The sequence below is a fragment of the Pithys albifrons genome, chromosome 1, assembly GCF_047495875.1.
Source record: "Pithys albifrons albifrons isolate INPA30051 chromosome 1, PitAlb_v1, whole genome shotgun sequence".
Classification (NCBI taxonomy): Eukaryota; Metazoa; Chordata; class Aves; order Passeriformes; family Thamnophilidae; genus Pithys; species Pithys albifrons.
Genome location: NC_092458.1, coordinates 92089372 through 92110676, shown reverse-complemented (window position 1 = coordinate 92110676; position 21305 = coordinate 92089372). Strand labels below are relative to the sequence as shown.

Below are 21305 nucleotides of genomic sequence, written 5' to 3'. Positions count from 1 at the left end.
GGCTTGTATGTGTGGATGGTAGGTGAGGGGCAAGAGCTCTGTTTACAGTCAGGTTTGAACTAGCTACAAAATTCAGAACCAGCAGATAATTCTGCTCTAGAATTTGGTCCAGTCCTAGATTCTGTGTGTTTACACTTACTAAGACAAACTTAGTAATTGAAAGGCAGCAGAATGAGATCCAAGGAATCTTACCCCATATTTCATCTGTTGATTACCTTTCCCCCCATGTTCCCTATGGTATGCCCCTTTAAAATCATTCTGTCTTTTCTTATTTCTTTCCTTTCCATTTTGAAACCAATTTGTCTTTTTTTTTGACTCTTTCTTGTTCTCCTCAGGCTCAGTGGCTAGTTCTCTCCATCTCTCTGAATTACTTGTCATTTTTCAGCTGTCACGGATCCTCCAAGCCCTGGCCTTCTGTCTACTTATTAAAGGGGCTGTCATTCTAAGGGGTTTTTTGTTTCCAGCTTTAAAACAAACGCATTTTTATTATTTTAACAAAATCTGACTTCAGCAAAGCCAGTCAATCAAAGGGCTTGTCTGTAAACCATCTGATTTGGCTGTGTTTGTGATTCACGGCAAGTATGTAGGTGTCTGAAGCAGAGTGCTGAAAGCCAATTCATGGCTGGAGGCTTGAGGGGGACGGATTATCAGGTGGATGCCTTCCTGAGTTTTAGTCACCATGTGCTTCCTATAGAGCCTGGTCTTTGCAAGAGCCTCCCTTTACCCTCTCCCATACTTACTGTAAAGGTATAGGCTGGCATTTGTGACTCCCAGCTTGTTGGCAGCCACACAGGTGTAGTTTCCATAATGTTCCTCAGTGACATTGGCCACCATCAGCAGAGACTGGGTCCCCGTGCTCTTTATCTCCAGACCATTGGCGCTGTTTATCCTGAGAAGAGGATAAAGGAGAAGAGCTGTATTGTGCAATGGCAGCTGTGTATTGGGAAGGAAATCACTGCCCAGGCAGGCAGTAAACCAAAGTCTTTCAGCCCACCTGGCAGGAGATGATGGAGGGAGGCAGGAAGGAGATACAAGAAGAAAGAGATCAAAGAAGGCATGGATGGAAAACAGAAGGGAATGAAAGGAAGAAGGAGTGCAGTGGGGTGAAATGCCACTAGCAAAGCAGTGGAAAAGAAAAAAAAAGCCAAGGGAAAGGGAGGAAGCATTTGCCCAGCACCAATTCACACTTGAAATGAACACACCATGGGCAGCTGAAGGCTAGTCCATACTTGAACAGAAGATTTTTAGTGAAACACACCAACTCATATGTTCCAGTATGTGCATATGCCAAAGCTAAGTCACCCCTGAGCCTGTGAACATGGTTAATGTTAAAACTAGGATAATAACAGAACCTTCTTAATGCCAGGTAAATGCTCAGGTATAAAGGACAGATGCTTTCTCTCTTCTCATTTAGTCTCATATGCAAATCTGAGAGGCTCAGGTGACACCTCTCTCAACAGCTCCTTCCCCAGATGAAGGCACCTAGAGTGGCATTACCTAATTGGAGAATAACACTACCTACTTTTTTGTCTATATTATGGGCTACTTAATGCACAAACATTGTCTTAATTGTACATTGGCCCATAATTGACTTAAAGGGAAGAGCTTCACCCTCTGCACTTCCCTCACCATCCCCAGCACAGAGAAGGACTGCCTCCTCCAGCCTTGACCATCCTGGCTCTGCTGAGTCTGATGAGTCATTGTGACTCAAACGGATTGCAAGGAGCAATTTGAGAAGAAGAACTGGGGAGCACAACAGGTGATTCTCTAAGGATCCTCTACTGATTGGACTGAAAAGAAGAGAAAGGAAGAGGTGAGCTAAAGATCTTACCTGGTATCATCTCTGTACCATTCAAAGTCGGGTGTGGGCACTGCTGATGCCTCACATCGGAGTAAGGCTTGTCGTCCTGTGGCCGCTTCATTGCTCTTGGACTCTGTGATGGTGGGAGGGTCTGCAGGAAGGAAACACATGGTCACTTCATACACTTCCAGGTGGAGCAAAACAGTGAAACTATGTCAGGGACGGCTTCCTCATGCAAATCATTCCAGCTAGTGGAGGCCCACAGCTGCTGCTTGCTGTGGCACATGACTCCCCCTGCTCCTCTGCAGAATACGTCCTCTTTAAACTCTCCCTAATATACCACATTGGCATCACTCCTTACACATGCTTCTCTTCAGCACTGCTGAATAAAATTCTGTCATAAATGCACAGGCATACACAAGCAGAGTTAAGGTTAATGATGGACTTCTGTAATTTATGAATATTTACCTATGGATCTCTAGTTTACATGGGCTTATCAGAGAGAAGAAGAGCGAAAGACTTCATCAAGGGTAAAGGAAGACAGCAAATGTAAAGGAATAAAGGAATTTAACACTAGCATGAAAATTATTTTCCATACAAACTCTTTGTCTCATGCCAAAAGTTTAATATGCAAGGACTGAGGCAACATGTATGAGACAGAAATACATCCACAGCTTAAAAGGGAAAAGCTTTACCAGAAGCTGTGTGCACAACTTTGAAAGCCAGATAATTTGTTGAGACACTTCCCTTAGGTGTCCAAGGTTACAAATCCGGCTCAAATGTTCCTGGACATCATGCTTTGTGATAAGCTCTCCAAGAGGGCTTGCTTGTGACTGCTTTGTATGAAGCTTGCCCTCTGCCCAGCATGGTGTTCCCCCCTCTACCTTATTTGTAGCCATGGACAAACATAGTGGTGTGCTCTGATGGAGCTAGGTCTCAGTACTGCCTGGGGACCAGGTAGGGTAGGCACCGACATCTGCAATCCCAGACTCATGTTCAAAATGTTAAGAGATAAAGATTTACATGTTAAAAGGCAGAATTATTTCCACCTGGCTGCTGAAACGGATCAAGGAATAAGTGCCTTGTCTCTCATCACTAATACCTGCATACTCTGAGATTATGGAGCTGCAACTCAGACAGCTACTTTTCTGAGACTTGGGTTACCATAAAGCACACTCTGCATGTGCAGAGTACAGCTCTGCCATCTGTATCCATCCCAGCACCGAAAGACCAAAAAAAAAAAAAAAAGAGAGAGAGAGAAGCAAATCAGATTGTGTCAGCCAAAGTAAAAAAATAATTCTGTCTGGAAAATGTATGAAAGGAAATTTGTTTGTGAACACATTAGCCATCTCAATGTGATCCCTTCCCTGACCTTAATCGGGATTTTATGCAGGGCTTTAGGGATATTGCAGTGCGCCCTCTAACATTATAAATATTAATAAGTGTACATAAATAGGATCCTACATTCAAAGGCTGTGGGTTCACGTAAATATTTTAATTTGAAAAGGAGGAGGGGTAATAAAAGGATAGCGAAGGTGATTTTTTAACCATCCCTCTTTGATTCTTTGGTTTGAGCAGTGTATCTTCTTGCTGTCTACAGTGAGACAAGACTTATCCATTTCACTGAATCTGGTACAAGAGGTGAGGCATAGAATGAACAGGCACCTTTCCATGGGCCTAGAAAATTATTCCAGCAGGCATCTGCTCCCCAGCCTGCTGCTGGGGAGCCCAGCCCCTTGCAGTCCTTATCTTCATCCCTTTAAAAAGTTGCCGCAGTGCTCTCCCAGGAGAAGGTGCAAGTGGTAGCCTGAAAACAAACCAGCCTATTGCACTCAGAAAGCAGCCACTTTGTGTGTAGCTGTTTCCTGCCCAGGAAGCCAGGAGTGGATTCCCTTTAGCTGTTTTCCATCCACCCTTCCCCAGGCCTCAGTTTCCCTGTCTGTGATGTGCAAGGGCCATTACTTGGGAAGCCTGAAGGTGGTAGTGTGAGACCAAAGCAAAGAGAGATGCTCTCTCCCGCAGTCTAAGCCAACGAGCTACGTGCTCCACAGCAGATGATAAGAGATGGCCACGGAGCACCTAAGGTTGGGCACGTCCCATTTTTCAAACTTACTGTACTTTTCCCACTTTCTGCTGCTTGCGGTGTTGTTTAAGGAAGCAGGATCAGGAAAGATGTATGCAAATGTCTAGTTTTCATTCCCCAAACAGGACTGACTTTTTCCTGCATGTTCCTCATGATCTCTTAGATTTATTTCTCTTTCTTTCAAAAGAAAAGATCTGTTCTGATAGAATTTTAAGTTGCTTACATTACAAAATACACCACATATTAATATTGTAATACTCTATCACATTATATTTTCATATATTCCAACAGTTAAAATGTTTAAGATCTTACTGTAGCATAGTTATTATGTGTTGAAACTAAATCAAAGTCAAACATTCTGACTTTATACAAACAATCTGTTTCAAACACATTAAAAGCATCGTTGAAATTATGTTTCACAGAAATATTTGAAAATATTAATTGGTTATCATGGAATGTCTCGGGTTTATAAATTCAGCTGTTTGTGACAAGAAAAAACTCTCAACACATTTAGTGCAGAAAATCTGCTACTACAGTTCATATTAATGCCAAATTTGTCCCATGAAGCAGCTGGTATTAAGCCACCCAGTTTTCTAAGGGAATTATAAAAATCTGTGGATTCTGAACATGCTGCAGGGAGGCTATAACCTTGACTTCTAAGCAAGACAGAAAAGTTGATCTGATGTGATGGTCCAAAGGGAAAGAAAGAGACAAAGAACAAGAATGGTATTGAAAGGTGCTATAGTCTCCTGTGGTGTCAAATTAAGACTGGGATGGGCTGAAGCACTTTCTGCCATCAGCTCTCTGCCCTAACCCACTCCCCAACAGTTCTTCTACCTGTGAATCAAGGTCACGAATATGCACCCTAAACCAAGCCTGTTATAATCTCCAATTTCAATTTAAGGTAATATTCTGGTGTATAAACTGAAGAAGGTCAGGAGAGGATATACCTCCCATTCATCCATCCCTGCTACAAAGTTGTTAGCCTCCAAGTTAGGAAATAGAGAAAGTAAGTAAGATATTCACTTTAATTCACTCCAGTGCCAAATATAAGCCATACAAGTACAGAGATGAACATATATACGTGTAAGATTGAAAGAGTACCATCAATCTAAAATACCTTGTGTCACTGTGAGAGGAGCACACCAGCAAAGTGAAGTGGACATCTGTCTAAGCACATATGGGCACTGGGATCCATGCCCCACTCACACAGGTATGGATGTGAACCACACGGCCAGCTGTGCCTCTCGGTGCTTTTAGGTGGATTGCCATATCCTTTGGACAAGCCTCTTTCTGTATTGCACTGGTGCACAGAGGGGTCTCTTAGACAGAGCTTTATACTAATGACCTGAAACCCGCAAAGTTAAGATTTTGCACCCTCTCATTAACACATGCCTCTACCGCATGTCCCCTGGGCTGTGATACCCATGTAGGCACTGCTGAGATGGCTGGGTGCAGGCAGGCGTGTGTTTGCTCTGAGCCAGCTGAACCCTCCCTTGTCTCTCCTTGCTGCCTTGCTGAAGCTTCTCTTCACGCTACTGTTCACCCGAATATCAATGAGTGAAAACAAGGCATTGCTAGTGTTTCTGAGGGGAGAGACGGGGGCAACTAACAGATCCTCTCTCTCTCTCTCTCTCTCTCTCTTTCTCTCTCTGTGTATCTCTCTTTCTTCCCAGTGGCTCCCCTTTTCTTATATATTACCAAATTTAAAGCACAAACTCTACCTTGTGGTAAGTGTCTGACTGCAGATAGTTTTCTCATCACCCTCCCTTTAACACTGCATAATGTAAACCCAGAAACGCTTCTCTATTTATCCTGAAGTAACCTCTGCCTGTGGGCAAAGTTCTTCCTGTTGACCCGTTCCAGCTGTGATGTACTCACAGTTCACAGTGACCCGGACTTGCTTGACATCTGCTGAGGCAACCTCGTTGGCAGCTTTGCATTCGTACTTGCCCGACTGCTCTCGTGTGATGCCTAGGATCTCCAGATACTCCTCCTCGCCTTCAAACTCTCTGCCTGGTAGGAGAGAAAAATACAGAGGGTGGTTCCATTAGGCTTTCAGATTTGGGAAATCTGCTTAATTGCTATGGAGGAACAACCACAACAGGGATTCTGCAAATAAGCAACAGTTATGAGTGATTCAAGAGTTCTTTCAGAAGCCACATCGGCAAGGTACTAGCATTTTATTTAGTTACAGAAAACTGAAAATCTGAAGAAAGCGTAAAAGTGGTACCAACACATCACATCTCAGAGACTGCCCAGGCCAAGGAGCAAAATCACCACAGGAGATCAGATTAAGTTCACTAGAGTGATGGCTGAGTACCAGGAGAGGTTAGTCAGGCTGTGGTTGATGTGCTAGTTCAGGCAGGGCTAGCTGGGTCCTCAGATGTGATGGTGAGTTGTCAGCACCCCTTTCTGCACTGCAAAGCTGTGAAAAATGTCCTTCGGTCTCTCAAAACAACCACCACCCTGAAGTGCCATTGATCAGATCAAGCTACTGTTAAACACAGCCAAACTGAGAGAAACAAAGTGTAATTTGATCCGCAGAGACCAATAACCATCACGCATCCCTGATCTACTGTACATATGAAATGACATATTTAAACTGTGCTGCCTTGCTAGCACACTTTTGGAAACAGTGGCTTGAGCGTTAGTCGGGGTTACAGATGGGGCAGGAATCAGGGGAGGTCTGTGGCCCTGCTTTTAATTCACTGTATGTCCTTGGGTGAGTCAGGTCCTTTGCTCTCCCACTGTGAACTGCAGCAAACAGGCCTCCCTCTCTCATCACCTCCTGGTCAGAGAAGGGCGGTGAAGTTAACCCATGTAAAACACATTAGATTCATTGGATGGACATTGCCAGGGAAGCATGAAATATTGGGATTGGTATATCTAGTCTATTCCTTCAGAAAGCAAAGTAAGGCTCCTCCTGGAAAGAATCTGAATCCCTTTCCCTCCTCTGAGAGGACTCTGAGAGGACTGCTCTGCAGCATGTGAAAGCACAAGCCCATGTATGTATATGTTTAGAGAAAGCATTGCCCAACCCTCAAAATATAAAAGCCAGATTAAAAATAAAAAAAAAAAAGAGTCATCTCACAAGGGCTTCCATTCTGGTTCCTCAGAGAGTGGTCAGATTTTCCAAAGCAAAACTCTGCCCAGAAGACATTTTCTGCTCAACAGGTGCCAAGAACTTGTAAAACCCTGCCTACTTTATGTAAGTGCTTACAGTTGTTGGAGTTCAAGTACTGCCTGTGAGGATGGTGCTGTTCCCCTTGGCTTATGGCACTGTGTGAAAGCAGTGGATAAGCTTTGTCTCTGGAGCGGAAGTTCCCATGAAGCCACCTGCAACAAATCCCGCCACGGAGGCACAGACTTGCTGCAGCATGTTGGCCAGGTCAGGCTGGCTGCACACACTGTCCAATTCCCTTCCACACCAGAGCAGGACTTTAGAAACTTCAAAATCTCTTCAGAACTCTGTCCCTTACACAATTAATTTTTGTCTTTCTTTTTTTCCTCAGGCAATTTTCAGAATAATTCTAGGAGAAAAGCACCCCCTGTCATGGAGACTCAGCATGAAAACAGCAGTGCACCTATTAAACTCATGTAGCGACAAGGTTTCCCCTCTCTTTCAGCAGGGGTAACCAGCAGTCTCTTTTTCCAGCTCCTACCAGATGTTCAAGTAAGCGGAAATCTCATTGCTATGTCTAAAACTTACAACTGCTTTGGTCTTTGAATCCCCCAACAACAGCCTGCTGAAGGGCTTTCCTGCATGGTAGCAGCGTATTGTACAAGGGAGGGAGGCCAAATTGGCTCCTCTTGGGCACCCAGTGCCCTGGGACATGGCTCTCAGTCCTCTGCTGTGCACTGGGGCTGATGCTGTGGAGAGCCAGTGGAGAAGGAAGCAGGGTGGGATTTTCACAGGTATATTTTGTTGCTGTAACTCACGAATATGTTAGGGAATCCTAACCCCTGTAGGACCAGAGTTAAGTGAGTCACAATACTGTGGAAGGGACTTTAGTCACTACCTAACCCTTTCCCCAACCTCGAGGCAGGACATATGAGTCATGTCAGGGACAGAGCCATCCTCTGCCCTCCAGTGGCAGAGACTCTGCAGCCAGTCCACACAATCTGTTCCTGTGCTTTGATTTTCTTACCACTGGAGCAGTTTCCCTGAAGTTTGACCTGAGTCTCCCTTGCTGCAATTTAAAGCTATTATTTTTGTCTTAGCCACTACAGACAAAAAGAACAAATCATTCTCTCCTTCACTGCAATAGCCTTTTATCAACTTTTAAATCACTTATGTTCCTCCCTCAGTTGTCATCTTTTTTTTTTTTTTTGGCTGAACATTGCCAGGGTCTTTCAACCTTCCTTTGTAGGTGAGATTTTTTTAGACCCTTGATCATTCTTATTCTTTGCTTTTAGACCTCTCTGGCAAATTTACATTTTTTCTGGAAGTGCAATACTCCAAACGGAACACAGCATTTCAGATGAGGTGTTACCAGGGCTGAACACAGATGAAGGATTGCACTGCAACTTCTGCACTGTCTGTATAGCCAATACATTGTTTGTGGTTTTGCTATAGGGGGAATCATTTCTATTTTAATTCCCAGATCTTCTTATGACATATTGCTACCTGCTAATAAAGCACTTTAAAAATTCCACCCCCAATTTAAACTGACAACCAACACTCCCCTCCTTTCACAGCAGCACTCCCAGTTGGTAGGTCAGTCAGTTGAGTGGAAAGTTAATCAGACATCAGGGAAAGACTCAGAAAGAAAAGGTTAAAACATAATTTTCCTCTGCTTTGCAAATCAATTGCTCTGCAATTCTGCCTTGTTTACCACAGGGTTCATTCCAAGTGGTACTGGCTTCTGCAATTTGCCCTTGTCACAAGACTGTCACCGTCATGAAAACAGGGTTGAGGGTGACTTAACCAGCTCTAATGGAGTGGCACACTCATTAAGGGCACTATTAAGTCTGTCTGTCAGAGAATCACATCCATGGAGCACCAAAGTATCCTAAAAGGGTCCGTACTTTCCCAATGAAAGATGTTTTTCTGCTTCTCCCCTGCATACTTCCATGCCCTCAAAGTGCACCCTGTACTGTGCCCAGCAGAAGAGCTTTCACAGCTACACAAAATCCCTCCCAAGATATGATGAGCTTCTGGTTTGCCCAGTGGAGTTCTCTGGAGATAAGTGAAAGGCAGGACTTCTGCTTTAAAAGGCATGGCAATGACATCAATAACCCTATTCAGCTCCTCGTTCCCCTGCTCCAGGACAGAGATATGAGCATAACACTTCAGGGACAGTTTCTGTGACAGTCTCTTGCTGAAACAGTGGTAGCACTGTTCTTGTCCCTGCAGTGGTGACCCTGGGCATCAACATTTTGCTACAAGAACTTTTGCTTGCTGCCTTGTCCCCTCCAAGGGTATATTAGCCATTTCTAACAAAAAGCACTTATATAAACCCGAGATGTCGTAGTACAGATCAGAGAGAGGAAAGATGTATCACAGTGTGTTAGAGAAATGTCAGGTTGTGATATCTTGCAGAGAGCTGTAGAGATGTTTTCACTAATTCACTTTGGCAGCCAGATTAGGTGAGTCATATTAACTCTAACCTCTAAGGCAAACAGGGGGTGGGGGGGGAACAGGAACAGAGCTTTATACATCCAGTGAATTTACAAATGTTTCTGTGCAGGAGCCAGCTTTGGCAGGGAACTGATGGTTGTCACTGTGCAGTTTATCAAAACAGGGAGGGAGAAAGCTTGGACAATGCTCTTTGGTACCAATAACAATGAACATATTCTATTAGGTGAAGAGAGAGACTGCCAGCTCGTGGCAAGCGAGCCACTCCATTCCTATTAAGAGAAGAAATTTGCCTTGAGCATGTTATCAAGGGATGAAATTCTGACCCTACTGCCAAAGCTTCCTCACTGACAAGGGTTGTCTCCTGGCTATTCTGCCTGGTTCAGTATAGCTCTTTCTCAGTGAGGGGCCTTTCAGGTTTCCCTAAGGGGATGACTTCTCACACAGTGCAGCTCTTCTCATCCCAAATCATCCCCTCCTGTGACTTCAGGCAACCTGCTTCCCTGCAGATATTTTGACTTTCACATGTTCACAGCTAGCTTGGTTTGTTGCTATAGCCCCATAAAATACCATCTTGCCAAGCTGTAGCTCCTTAACTCTGGCCCAGTAAATCAGAAAGAGGAGCTTTCTGCTCTGGAGGCTGGAGATAGAGAGAATATAAGCCTGGGAGGCTTGACAATCAAACCAACAGGGAACAACCCCAAGCAGCACGAGCCAGGTGGCGGCTGCTGCTCAGAGCTGGCAGAGCCCTTTCTGCAGAGGGATCTGCGGCAGACAGCTTTGATGTGTGCAGGAGGAAGGCTTTGAAGGCCTGCTTGCCTCAGCCACATTTCCTATACCCTGGCTTCCTAATTGGCCCCAGTAAATAATGAACCCGAACAGCAAATCTGCTTGGCTACGCTGGCCTGCTGGCAAGCAGAACCCCTCTCCCTTTCCCCCTGGAAACAACCTTGTGTAACTCCATTGGCTCTGCATATTGTCCTTCTTGGCTGCACACCTGCCTGTGCTCTTTATATATATATATATATATATATATATGTATATATGTGTGTGTGTGTGTGTATATGTATATATATAAATGTGTGTGTGTGTGTGTGTGTGTATATATATATATATAAATGTGTGTGTGTGTGTATATATATATAAATGTATATTATGTATTTTATATACTATGTATTTTATTTTTATATCTAATAAATTCCACTGTGTGTGCAGAAATGCAGCTTGACATGCTCCCTCCACATACTTATGGGCCCTTATTACCTCTGCCTGAATGACCCCTTGCACTGCCATACACCATCACTCTTTGCTCAAAGGCTAAACGCTTCCTTTCTAAAGATGACACACACCCAGACAAAATCCCACTTGTACTGGGTACAGACAGCTCTTTCAGGTAGTCAGGGGGCCAGCAATGTATTCAGTCACGTGATCTACCAAAGAAGGCTTTCCCTTCGTGCCCTAGTTCCTCACATCTCCAAAGGGGAAGCTAATTTGCAGAGGTGGAGCCACATTTTGTTCTATCTCCTCTCCTGTTTGTCCATCCAAAACTGGGCTCCTCGTGCAAAAATTACTTTAGTTCTCTCATTTTTTTTTAACTCTACTGTGGCCTTAAATTAAACTGAAGTTCAGATACACTGAAATTATCTGTTTGCATTTGGCATGTGGAGAAAGAGAACAGCCACCCTGCTGTTATGTTTTTTTCCCTCCAAGCATCTTTGTACTTGTGAAGAGGGGAGAACAGAATGGGTTATGCATCTTTGTTGGACCCTCCTCTGCCTAAAACAAGATGCAAAGAGATAAAAAGGATTGGAAATCAATAAATGCCATCTGAAGTTTTTTTGTGTGTGGAGACTTCTATTGCTGAACTGAAGATTTTGTTGTCTCTGCACTCCCCATTAGTGTTTGAGGTTTTGCTCACCTAACTTTCCTCCTTCCCTCTGCACCTTGTATTCCCTAGGAAGAGGATTTTGAATGACAAAAATAGCTAAGGGAGCCTTTGACGTAATTTTTTTGTTTTATGTCCAGCTGGGAATTTTTTTTTTAATTCAAAACTTTGAAGTTTTCATTTATCAGTCTCTGTCTCTTCAGCCACCACAGATTCCAATGAGCTTGGCATTTTTTCCCCATCCTTTAGTTGAAGAGGCTTGTTTTTAGCAAAGAGATCAGTGGAGAGCAGCAGATGGTGGATGAGCAAAGGGACTGCTAGTGCTACAATGCTACAGTGAGGAAGAAAAGCAGAAAAACTAGCATGGCATGGCAAGTGGTGAAAACAGGGAAAGCGTGAGAGTGAGAGAAAAATAGATGGAGCAAAACTAGAGGGGGAATGAAGAGAGGCACAGTGGCAGGTAGAGAGAAATGCAAACACAAGGAGATTCTTCGGTGACTGACAAAAAGAGAAAATGGTAGTCAGCTACTGACAAAGAGAAACGCACTGAGACAGAGCGAGTGAGAAACACAGGAGGCGAAACAGTGGCAGACAGAGATGTACAGCATGGGGAGAGGCACAGCCATCCCTTGTGTAAAGGGAGCCATGAAATAACAACTGCCAGAGGGACAGGAACAGAGGGGTCACATGTAGTATGGCAGTAATTACTCTGTTTAAGCAGCAAGGCACAGCAGGGTATTTATTGTTTAAGCTGGCCTCACACCTCCCATGCCCTTAGGTCTGTAGCTATTACACATAAACCAAAAAACTAGTGCAGTGCCAAGGAGGGCTCTGGTCTGACTCTGGCTTCATGAATGAGAATGAGTCAGATCAGGAGGAAACACCCTGGCATGGTTTCCCCTGGCATTCACGGGACCTTGCTCTTCAGCAATCACATTTGCACCTTATGTGCAAAGCTGTTGTGCCTCCTAAGCCAAGAACAGCGCCCGAGGAGCTCCCCAGATGAGGCAACCCAAGCGCCTGCTGGCATGACCAGGGTTAAGAAAGCCAGTGATCTCTCCTCAAACTCCACGCATCTAGCATACAAATAAAACCTTCCAGGCTGAGAGCAGCCTCCCCAGACTGAATGATGTCTCGGTGCTCTCTCTCAAGGGACGGTACTGACCAAACAACTTGGGACTGCTCACCATTGTTGATGGCTCTGCCCAGGAGCTGGAAGCCAAAATCTGACAGCTCAGATGCAGTTTACAACCTGGCTATGGGCACATGTCAGTGGGGTTGTCTGCTTCAGGAAGCCTCAGCAGGTCTGCTGCACGTCTGAATTTTCACCCCCTCTTATTCATAAATAATCACTAAAGGCCATCACACTCTCTCATACACAGCCCCGAGTCCAAACACGGAGCAGGTGTGCAACATACTACTTCATCTCAGCAGCTGATTAGATTTTCCTTTCAAAATCCACATGTGAACACCAGAAAGAAAGGGAACCACACCCTGAAAAAAAATCCAACCCAGCTTCAGGTCAAAGCGCTCTGTTTGACGACTGGTTTTCTTCTGCTCTTTGCTTTTAGAAGGAATTAATGTTCTGCCTCAGCTTGAGATATAATTTAAAATAATTCATATTGAAGAAAATTACTTTTTTTTTCCAAAATTACTTATTGAATTTAACCCAAATTTGTTAACACTTTTTTAATGAACATAAACAGCATTTTTTGGATAGACGAACTGCTCTTGAACAAAACTTGGCTGTGATGCCAACATATAAACTAAATTATGAACCATGAGGTAAATTAAGTCATCTAATGTCACAACTACAATATTATACTCCCTAAATGTTGCATACTGCAATGCCATGAGTATGCTACCAAACACCAAGCCTTAATTTTACTGCCAAGAAAATGACATATAAACATGAATATACCAAATAGCTGTACTGTTTTCGCATCCCAAAATTTTTGGCTGCTGCCTTTTGGAGGGTATTTTACAACAACATGAGGTAGAAGGCATCATCAGCTAGATGAATCACTGAGCTGACACCATATCTTTGAGTGTCTTAAGAAAGCAGGAGCTGGTAAGGCCTCAGGGCTAAGAGGACACTACTGGAGCAGTTAATAAAACAGAACTTGACCACAGGAAGTCAGACAAAGAATCACAGCTCAGGCATAGGAGTTTTTCAATGTGCACACATTGATGGCAGCACACCAGTCTCTCACTCCCAGCAGTATGGTCTGCACTGCAGGGAGCCGTGCCCTCTTCCTCCATCACCTCCAAGAGGATGGGCCAGCAGCTGCCCCTAGCAAGAGGAACATCAGGGTGTGTTTGTGTGTGTGTGTGCAATCAGTAAGGCTGTATTTCCCACTGTGCTAAACAGAAGAAGGTAATGCAAGCCAAAAGGTGATCAGGGAAATGGGTTTTTTTGCATGTCATGGAAACCTATGAAAGGCATAAAATACAACAGCAAGCAGTCAACTTTTATGGTGCCTTGTGACTCTGTCAGTTGGTTTTCTTTCATTTGCCCTCATATATTCCTTTCCCTATAAGTTCTCTTATTTTGCACAACACAGTTATGCTATTATCTTTATACAGCTTGAAGACAAGTTATTCCTCACATACCCAAGACCAAAGAAAAGACTGACAGCAACAAGTACCATCTGGGGCAAGCAGACTGACTGAACTAATTCCTGTCCTGCCAGTGAAGAGCAGGGATGGACTGCAGTGTAGTCTCTACTTTAACTCCACAAATCATTATGTCAGTCCCAGACTGTAGGGAAACCTCATGTGATGGCACTCAGTGGTACCAACTGTGCCAGTCTCTCAATCTGGGAACTACAGGGTTTATCTGTGTTTGTTGCCATCTTTAAAAATCCTTGCTACATTCTTTACAAAGAGTCTTGTGTCTTCTGTACATGCACAATATAGTATTGTGCAAGAATCAAGTGGCTTGATTTTGGAGGCATCCATGAAAATATTTTCCTGTTTTTATATATAATGTGTTTGTTCCCTTCTGTCTTATGTCTACTCATACTTTTTGAGATGAGATGGCAAGAATGAAACCAGAACTTTAACCTAACTTAAAAACTAAAAAAAAAAATTTACCCCCCACCCCATGATCCAACTTAGCCCATAGAATTCCATTCTTCTATGTTTGAAACTTGGAACAAGGCTTGAGAAATTACAGATTGGTCCAATTTTACTTGAAATGGGAAATAACATTAATTCAGAAGCTTAGACATTGCTGTGGCTTTTTCTCTAAAAGCTGGAGCTAAACACTTCATGGTCAGATCACAGCCCCTAGATCTCCTGTCCTTTTGCAAGATGGCAATTCCTGTAGCTCACCCCTGTTTTCAGTGAGGCTACTCTGAATATGGAGTTCACAACTAAAATGTAAAGATTGGGATTTCCGTATCAGCCTGGATCCTACCACTGATCTTTTAAACAGCAATGTTTTCAACTGAGGAAATGAGGTCAAAGAGTTAAGCCACTCCTCAGCAAGATTTAACCTTTCAAAAACATGCCAGAGTGTTGTGTTGCCTGGTGCCAGTATTTGTATAGGTGGATTAGCTTCTTGAAAAATCATTTTGGTTGCTTTTCTGTTGACCCCTCTCCTTGCTGCAATGTTTCTCAATTAGATCTAGCACAGTGATTGCCTGACACCATCCCCCATATCTGCTCCTGGTGAAGGAAGCAAATCAGGATACACTATGGGGAGAACAACAAGGGATCAGGAGATGAGGCTAACTGGCTCGATTCAGGATTGAGTGGGCATGAAGTATTGCCATATATCAAGGCAAGTATCACAGAGGTTTTGAGACAGGGTGGAGTATGCTGGAAATGTATTGTCTGAGCTCACACGCTGCACAGACTTTTGATCAATTGGGCTGGCTCCTGTGATATTATCATCTGAGGTATCTGCTCTTGATTCATAGTGATAGCAGGCCAGATAAATGATTGGTTTGGTCCAGGATATTTAATTCCTATGCAGTTAGCCACTCCCTTGCTTTCCAAAGAATAACAAGTCTCTCTATCTCTCAAACTTGCAAGGTTGTGAAGGAGAAGGAAAGCATTTGCTCAGTGCCTACTATTGCAGCTTGTACAGTCCTACAGGGGAGGCAAGCAGAGAGGAAATACAGAGCCTGATTTTGAGCTCTTGTAGCTCCCTGATGCAGCTACTACCATTGCTAGTGCAGCTGTTGGCCATCAGCACTATTGAAAATCATGGCTGTGAGGCAGGGTGTCTCCCACAGGGACACGGGAAAAAGAAGGGAGTCACCAAAAATAGAAAAGGCAGAAATTTATAGGTAGAGGAAACAGTTTCAAAACAACTGCATTCTGACTTCTTACAGCTTACCCCATAAATTTAGGAAGGGGTATGAGGACAAAACTAAAAGATATTTCAATGCCTTTGTTGCAACTCCTTAATACTCTTTCTTGTTCTGATGCTTATAGACAACTTCTATCAATTGTAACACCACTGGCATGAGAAGACTGTGGCCAATCATGTCAGTCAAAGGTATCTCACTGGGCTTCATGACTGTGTTACTGTCATGGACAGAACTCTATTTTTTTCTTCTCTCCCAACTCTCCAAAAGCATTTGCCTTCTCTGGGAAGTGAAACCTCTTGCTCCAACAGGATCCCGAGTCAGCTAAAGAACCCCAAGAAAGAATCAAAAAAACGTTCCTTTTATGTTGAGGACTCATTGGCTCCTTTCTGCCAAGCTCCTGAAGAGGTGGGGGTCTTATTAGAGTGCCTTTGCAACTGCAAACCTGTGAGAGTTTCACTGGAACTGAAACAGCAGTTGTTCTAATTAAACAGCACAGAGCAGGCCATCTTAATCACCGGCATGATTTCATCTTCCTTGAGGAGAGAGGGGAAGAGGAATCAAAACTGATAAGAGAGAGGGAAGAAGGTGAAACGTGCCGAGTCCCTGGTTCCTCAATTTAAATCGCTAAGGGATGTCTCTCATCTCTGTAAAGATTAATGTGAGCTTCTGATGGCATGTTTTATTAAATGGTTATATAATAATTAATATTTGAAAGTAGGGTTTCCAAAAGCCACTAAATGCTTTAACAGGACAAGACCCATTAGCTTTCAAATGCATTTGAGCTTGCAAGTCACTCAGGTGCACTGGAAAACTTCACCTTTGCTCCCTGATTAAAATCAGTGCCTCATTTACTCCATCAGCATGACCTTGATAGGCTACATGGAAGAAACCAGGGGCAGAGGTGATAACCATAAGCCCTCTAGGGAGAGGGTCCATGTTTGTTCAACCTTGGGTGGAAGCGGGGGGTGCCAGCAGCACACAGCCTGAGTGAGAAATCCATCAGTTGAGGAGCAAGTGCCCAGACACCAAGGACACCTGAGGAAATAACAGCATGATAATTCCCGTTCTGACTCTCCCAGAGCCTGTAACGGGGAGGCATATCTGTCCCTGAGATGAGGCATGCCAGTAGACCAGGTAGAAATGCTGCTGGCAAGCTAGAGGGCCAGTGGGCCAAAGCTTAATAGGAAAACAGCAGTGATTTGTCTCCACCACTATTTATGTTTCAAGCACATGACAGGTTGTCATTGGAAGTGAGTGCTGCTAAATTTACTGCTTCTCAGATCTCCGCCACAGTTGCATACTTGACAAGTCACTTCATTTGAAGGGCTAGGTGTTGGGCTGGACTTTCCTCCCCTACTCTCTCCTCCAGTGAAAGCCACAAACAGCTGTGTTTACGCTGCAAATGGATCACCTAGGGGCTATATTATCAGGGGGTGAGTTTCAAGAAGAGGGACGTTCCCAACATATTCATTTTTAACCCTGATATATTCTGGTCTTGTTCTGGGCTACTTGGCTGCAGATGTGTGTCTGACAGGACACACACATGACTGAACCAAACTAGTAAAAGCTTGGTTACAGCGCTGCACATTCAGAGATACAGAACATGAGAGCGTGGTGAGCATGAGTGAGTACAAGCTGGGTATGTAAGCAAGAGCTGACAAGCATCGTAAGGCAAGCAGTGCAAAAACCTGTGGGGATGCAAGATGAAGTGCAGGTGGGTGAAAGAGTACTCAGGGATTAGACTCTCCACGTGTATGTAGATGTGTATGGATGGTGGAAAAATTACATGTGCAAGCACAGGTATGGGACTGGAAGTCCCACAGGTGGGGGACTGGAAGTACGATGGAGCATTAAGGTGAAGGTGCGAAGAAGAAGGGCTGCCTGGCAGGCAGGGGAGAGGATGAGAGGACAAGCACAGGACTGTGCTTGTGGTCTTGTGTGTGGAGGACTGCAGGAAAGACAGACATTTGCCTCCCAAGTGTTGCCTGATGCCTGCATCCACACAGACCCATGCATATCTAACAAAACACCTTTTGGCAGGTGGGAGAAGACAGCTCATTAATAGCTGAAAACCTTCAATGGCTGGTTTCAAACACTCCTGGAAAGCAGCAGAAAGGGGTTGAGGTTGCCATTTGATGGTGGGGCCACATAAGCACAAACATTCCCTTTTTTTTCTAACTTGTCCTCTTTGCACTACAGACAGCTTGTTGAGGGGCTCCAGTCTCAGTTGCATTGAAGCTGCTCCCTGCTTTATGCGGCTATGCTGCTGGGCAGCACCACATCTTCTCAAATGTTCTAAATCTCCTTTTGACCACAGATAATCAAGAAAAAGTTGTCAGGAATATGGTGTTGTGATAGACAGCTAAATGGGACTGGGCATAAAATCCTACCCCAACCACTCCCTTGGTTTCTTCTACATGCAGTGGAGCTGTACTTTCTCTTGCACATACTCTTGATCTCATGCACAAGATCCTTTCGTTCTTTCATGTGTATTCAGTGAATTACACACATGCATGGACACAAACATATACCCCTATACAGAGTGTCAAGCAGAAGCAGGACACATCCTTTTTTTCCCTGTCACAAAGATGCAGGACACTTGCAATTCTCCACCAGCCCCTTAGGAATCTGCTCTGCTTGCTTTTGCAGTGGTGGAGGCCAGAAGCCCTTGTTCTGAAATGGCACTGCACAGATTAAACGTAGCATCTGCTGCTATATTAGCTGGGCTATTACTGACAAGGGCTATCAATCCTCATACTTCAACAAATAAACTGATCACCAGCTAGGGACAGACATCTCCCTTTGTTTCTCATCACCATAACATACAAACTGCTTTATGTGGTTTATGTGGTTTTCATGCCACAGAAAGGTTGCAAATGGGCCACTTCTCTCTCTTCTGGCAGTTTGCAATGCTGCAACAGGGGACTGTATTGACAGAACCACAGCACACAGCACTCTGTCACCCCTCCTTTAACACAGCAGCTTCTCTTTATCAGCTTTGCCACTGGAACCACCTGCAATGGCTTGTCAATACTTTGTCCTCACCCTGCTGATGTGTGGATTGTGCTGATACACGGACAAAGGGAAACAGTGAGAGGTGGAATTGTGAGTTATAGACTGACAAATAGTTTGGGGTATCTTCTTTCTTTGGTTCACTGCTTTCCAAGGAACATAACAGATATTTTTTATGGGCAGCTCATCCAAGGCTACTCTAAATTTTACTGGGAATAGGGGAGAAATCCAACAATAGTGTTCTCCCACTTGACCTCCAAGGATCAGGAATTCATCCACAGTAATCATCCATGCCCTGTGGATTGAGGCCCTCTGACATTTTTACTGGATAACAGCTCCTCTTAATAACCAGTAATTCAATCAAATTCCTTTCCATCAACTCTCCAGTATGCTCTCTGAGCACTCTGTATTGGCTAGGACTCAGCAGGGGGAAAAATATCCTGCAACTTCTGACCATAAGGGATTGAAATAGTATTATAAAACCAGGTTTTCGAACACCCCATCCTCAAACTCATTTCCTTATTTCTCAACTGCTCTCAAAACTGCTGTTCTTGTATTTCTAAGGCCTGCATTCCAAACGGGGTGCTGGGTTTGATTAAAACAACTTCCTGGCTTATAGGTTATGTCAATATCCTGGTGGGATTTTATGCCACTAACCTCAGCAGTCTGCAATTGCAGAACAGTTGAAGGAGAGGAGAAATGTTAACTACATTAAAATGTCAAATTCACCTACAGACTATATTTTTTCACTACTTCAGGAGTAGAAGGTCCTGAGATAATTTTCAGGCAGATGAGCTTGCATATACAGGGGGATGCAACATGCAGGAAGGAGAGGGGAGAAGAGAGAAGGAAGGAGAATGGAAAACAGGGAAAGAACTGTCAAGACAATAAAAATTTTTAAAAATACCATAAGGAGAATAGCTTGTGAGACCCCACTCTTCAGGGGAAGAACAGAACAGGAAATAGATAAGGAAATGAAACACAGAGCATGAGACAGAGATGAAAGGTTGATTAAAAAAGTGAGGGGATGCAGAGGGTTATGGCAAACAAGCAGAGCTCTGAGCAAGGTGAATCACCATGGGAAAGCAGTGTGGAATGCAGTTAGTGTGGTCTGGGAATACAAGAGGTAACTGAGGCCTGAGTCTTTCAGATATATTACAGTTATATTGATCTGTGGTAAACAATTTAATTGCTCACAGGCAATAGAAGGCTGTTGGCAGTATCACTGAGGGTCTCAGACACTTAGATGGTGTGTATACATGCACAGGACATAGAAGTAGAAAGAGAGGTAGGTTTCCCATGACCTTTGATCGTAACTGCTTGGGGTGGAGTGGGAATGTTTGGTGCTGACTCCTTCTCTGTACTTTCCGTCTGTTTGATCTCATTAAAGGCAGACAAAATACACCTTTAATAATCATCCCATTTCCAGACAAACAAGTGTTCTCACTGCTACCTTCTCAAATACAGAGAGGTCCCCTAGAAAGTCTTAGTTAATAAAATGCTCCATGTTACAAGACAGTCTGCACTTCATGGATCAAAAAGATTAAGGAGGAAGACATAGTTCCAACCCCCAGACAATTCTAGCACTGCAGGAGACCTAGAAGATATTCTCTGGAACTTTCCATGTAGCCCTGGAAGAGCTCCTGTGCATTTCTTTTCCTCTTCATCCCTTAGACTCTTGCTGTGAACATGCCTTGTTTTGCAACAAGGCCACTGTGGCTGCCAAGAGGCTCAAGAAGGAAAAAGATAGTGAGCCTCACCAGTCGTTTGTCACTGGGGTCATTTGAGGTTTTGGTGCCCTTACTTACAAACCTGTTCTGGTCGGCAAAGACTCCTCACACCTCCCATCTGCCTCAGCTTGTCATACAGCAGAGCTGAGCCACTCAATGCAGGCATGGCAGGGAGCCTGCAGGTTAGGGTGTGGCAGGAAGTGGCTGCAAGAGGGAATGGGAATGAATGCTGGAGACCATGGATCTGCTCCTAACACAACAGGAGAAATGGCTTTGCCGCTCTGTGATCTCCTGAAATGCAACTTGTCCCATCAGATATAATGGGCAGACTGAGGTCTGCTATGAGAGGAAAGAGTTCTCCACTCAGATCTGATGAATTCTGGCTTTTTCTATATCCTATTCCAGCTGGAAGCACTTGTAGGGAATCGTGGCACAGAGATGGAGAAATGAGAAACTGAGTTACTGAGATACCTATTCAAGTATTTCTTCACTTAACCTCAAACCCTTCCTGAGCTCTTTCCAAAGATATTGGATGAAGGTGACATATAGCCCTCTGAATTTGAATCTCCTTGGGATATTTGTACATACTGCTCCTGGCAGCATTATATGTTAACTCATATATCACTTGTTCAGTGATTTGGGGATCTGACCACTTTAACTTGGAGCAGACAGTGATTTGGAGGCCAGAAGGTCTGACTCCCCATCTGTGTTCCTGTACTCTCAATCATCCTCAGAAATAGTTCATTTCTGCACAAGCCTAAAGGCAATCTTGGCTCTTTCAACTAAAAAAAAAAAAAGACATTTAGGAGTCCTCACAGAGACAGAGATGAGTTGATGCTGGCAGAGAATATCTAGCACTGCTTAGAGTCATAAGAAGGGAAATGGTCTTGC

The 21305-nt window shown here is 44.0% G+C and overlaps 1 protein-coding gene across 2 annotated transcripts in view; it reads right to left on the bottom strand.

Annotated features, from left to right (window-relative positions):
* Positions 1-21305, bottom strand: part of LSAMP (limbic system associated membrane protein) — a 323673-nt gene that overhangs the window by 30235 nt on the left and 272133 nt on the right. For both annotated transcript variants that reach the window (XM_071560498.1, XM_071560491.1), the window contains exons 4-6: positions 5766-5900; positions 1832-1952; positions 741-889 (exon numbers count right to left, since the gene is read on the bottom strand). In XM_071560498.1, the coding sequence (XP_071416599.1) occupies positions 741-889; positions 1832-1952; positions 5766-5900 (405 nt within the window). The remainder of the gene's footprint in view (positions 1-740; positions 890-1831; positions 1953-5765; positions 5901-21305) is intronic.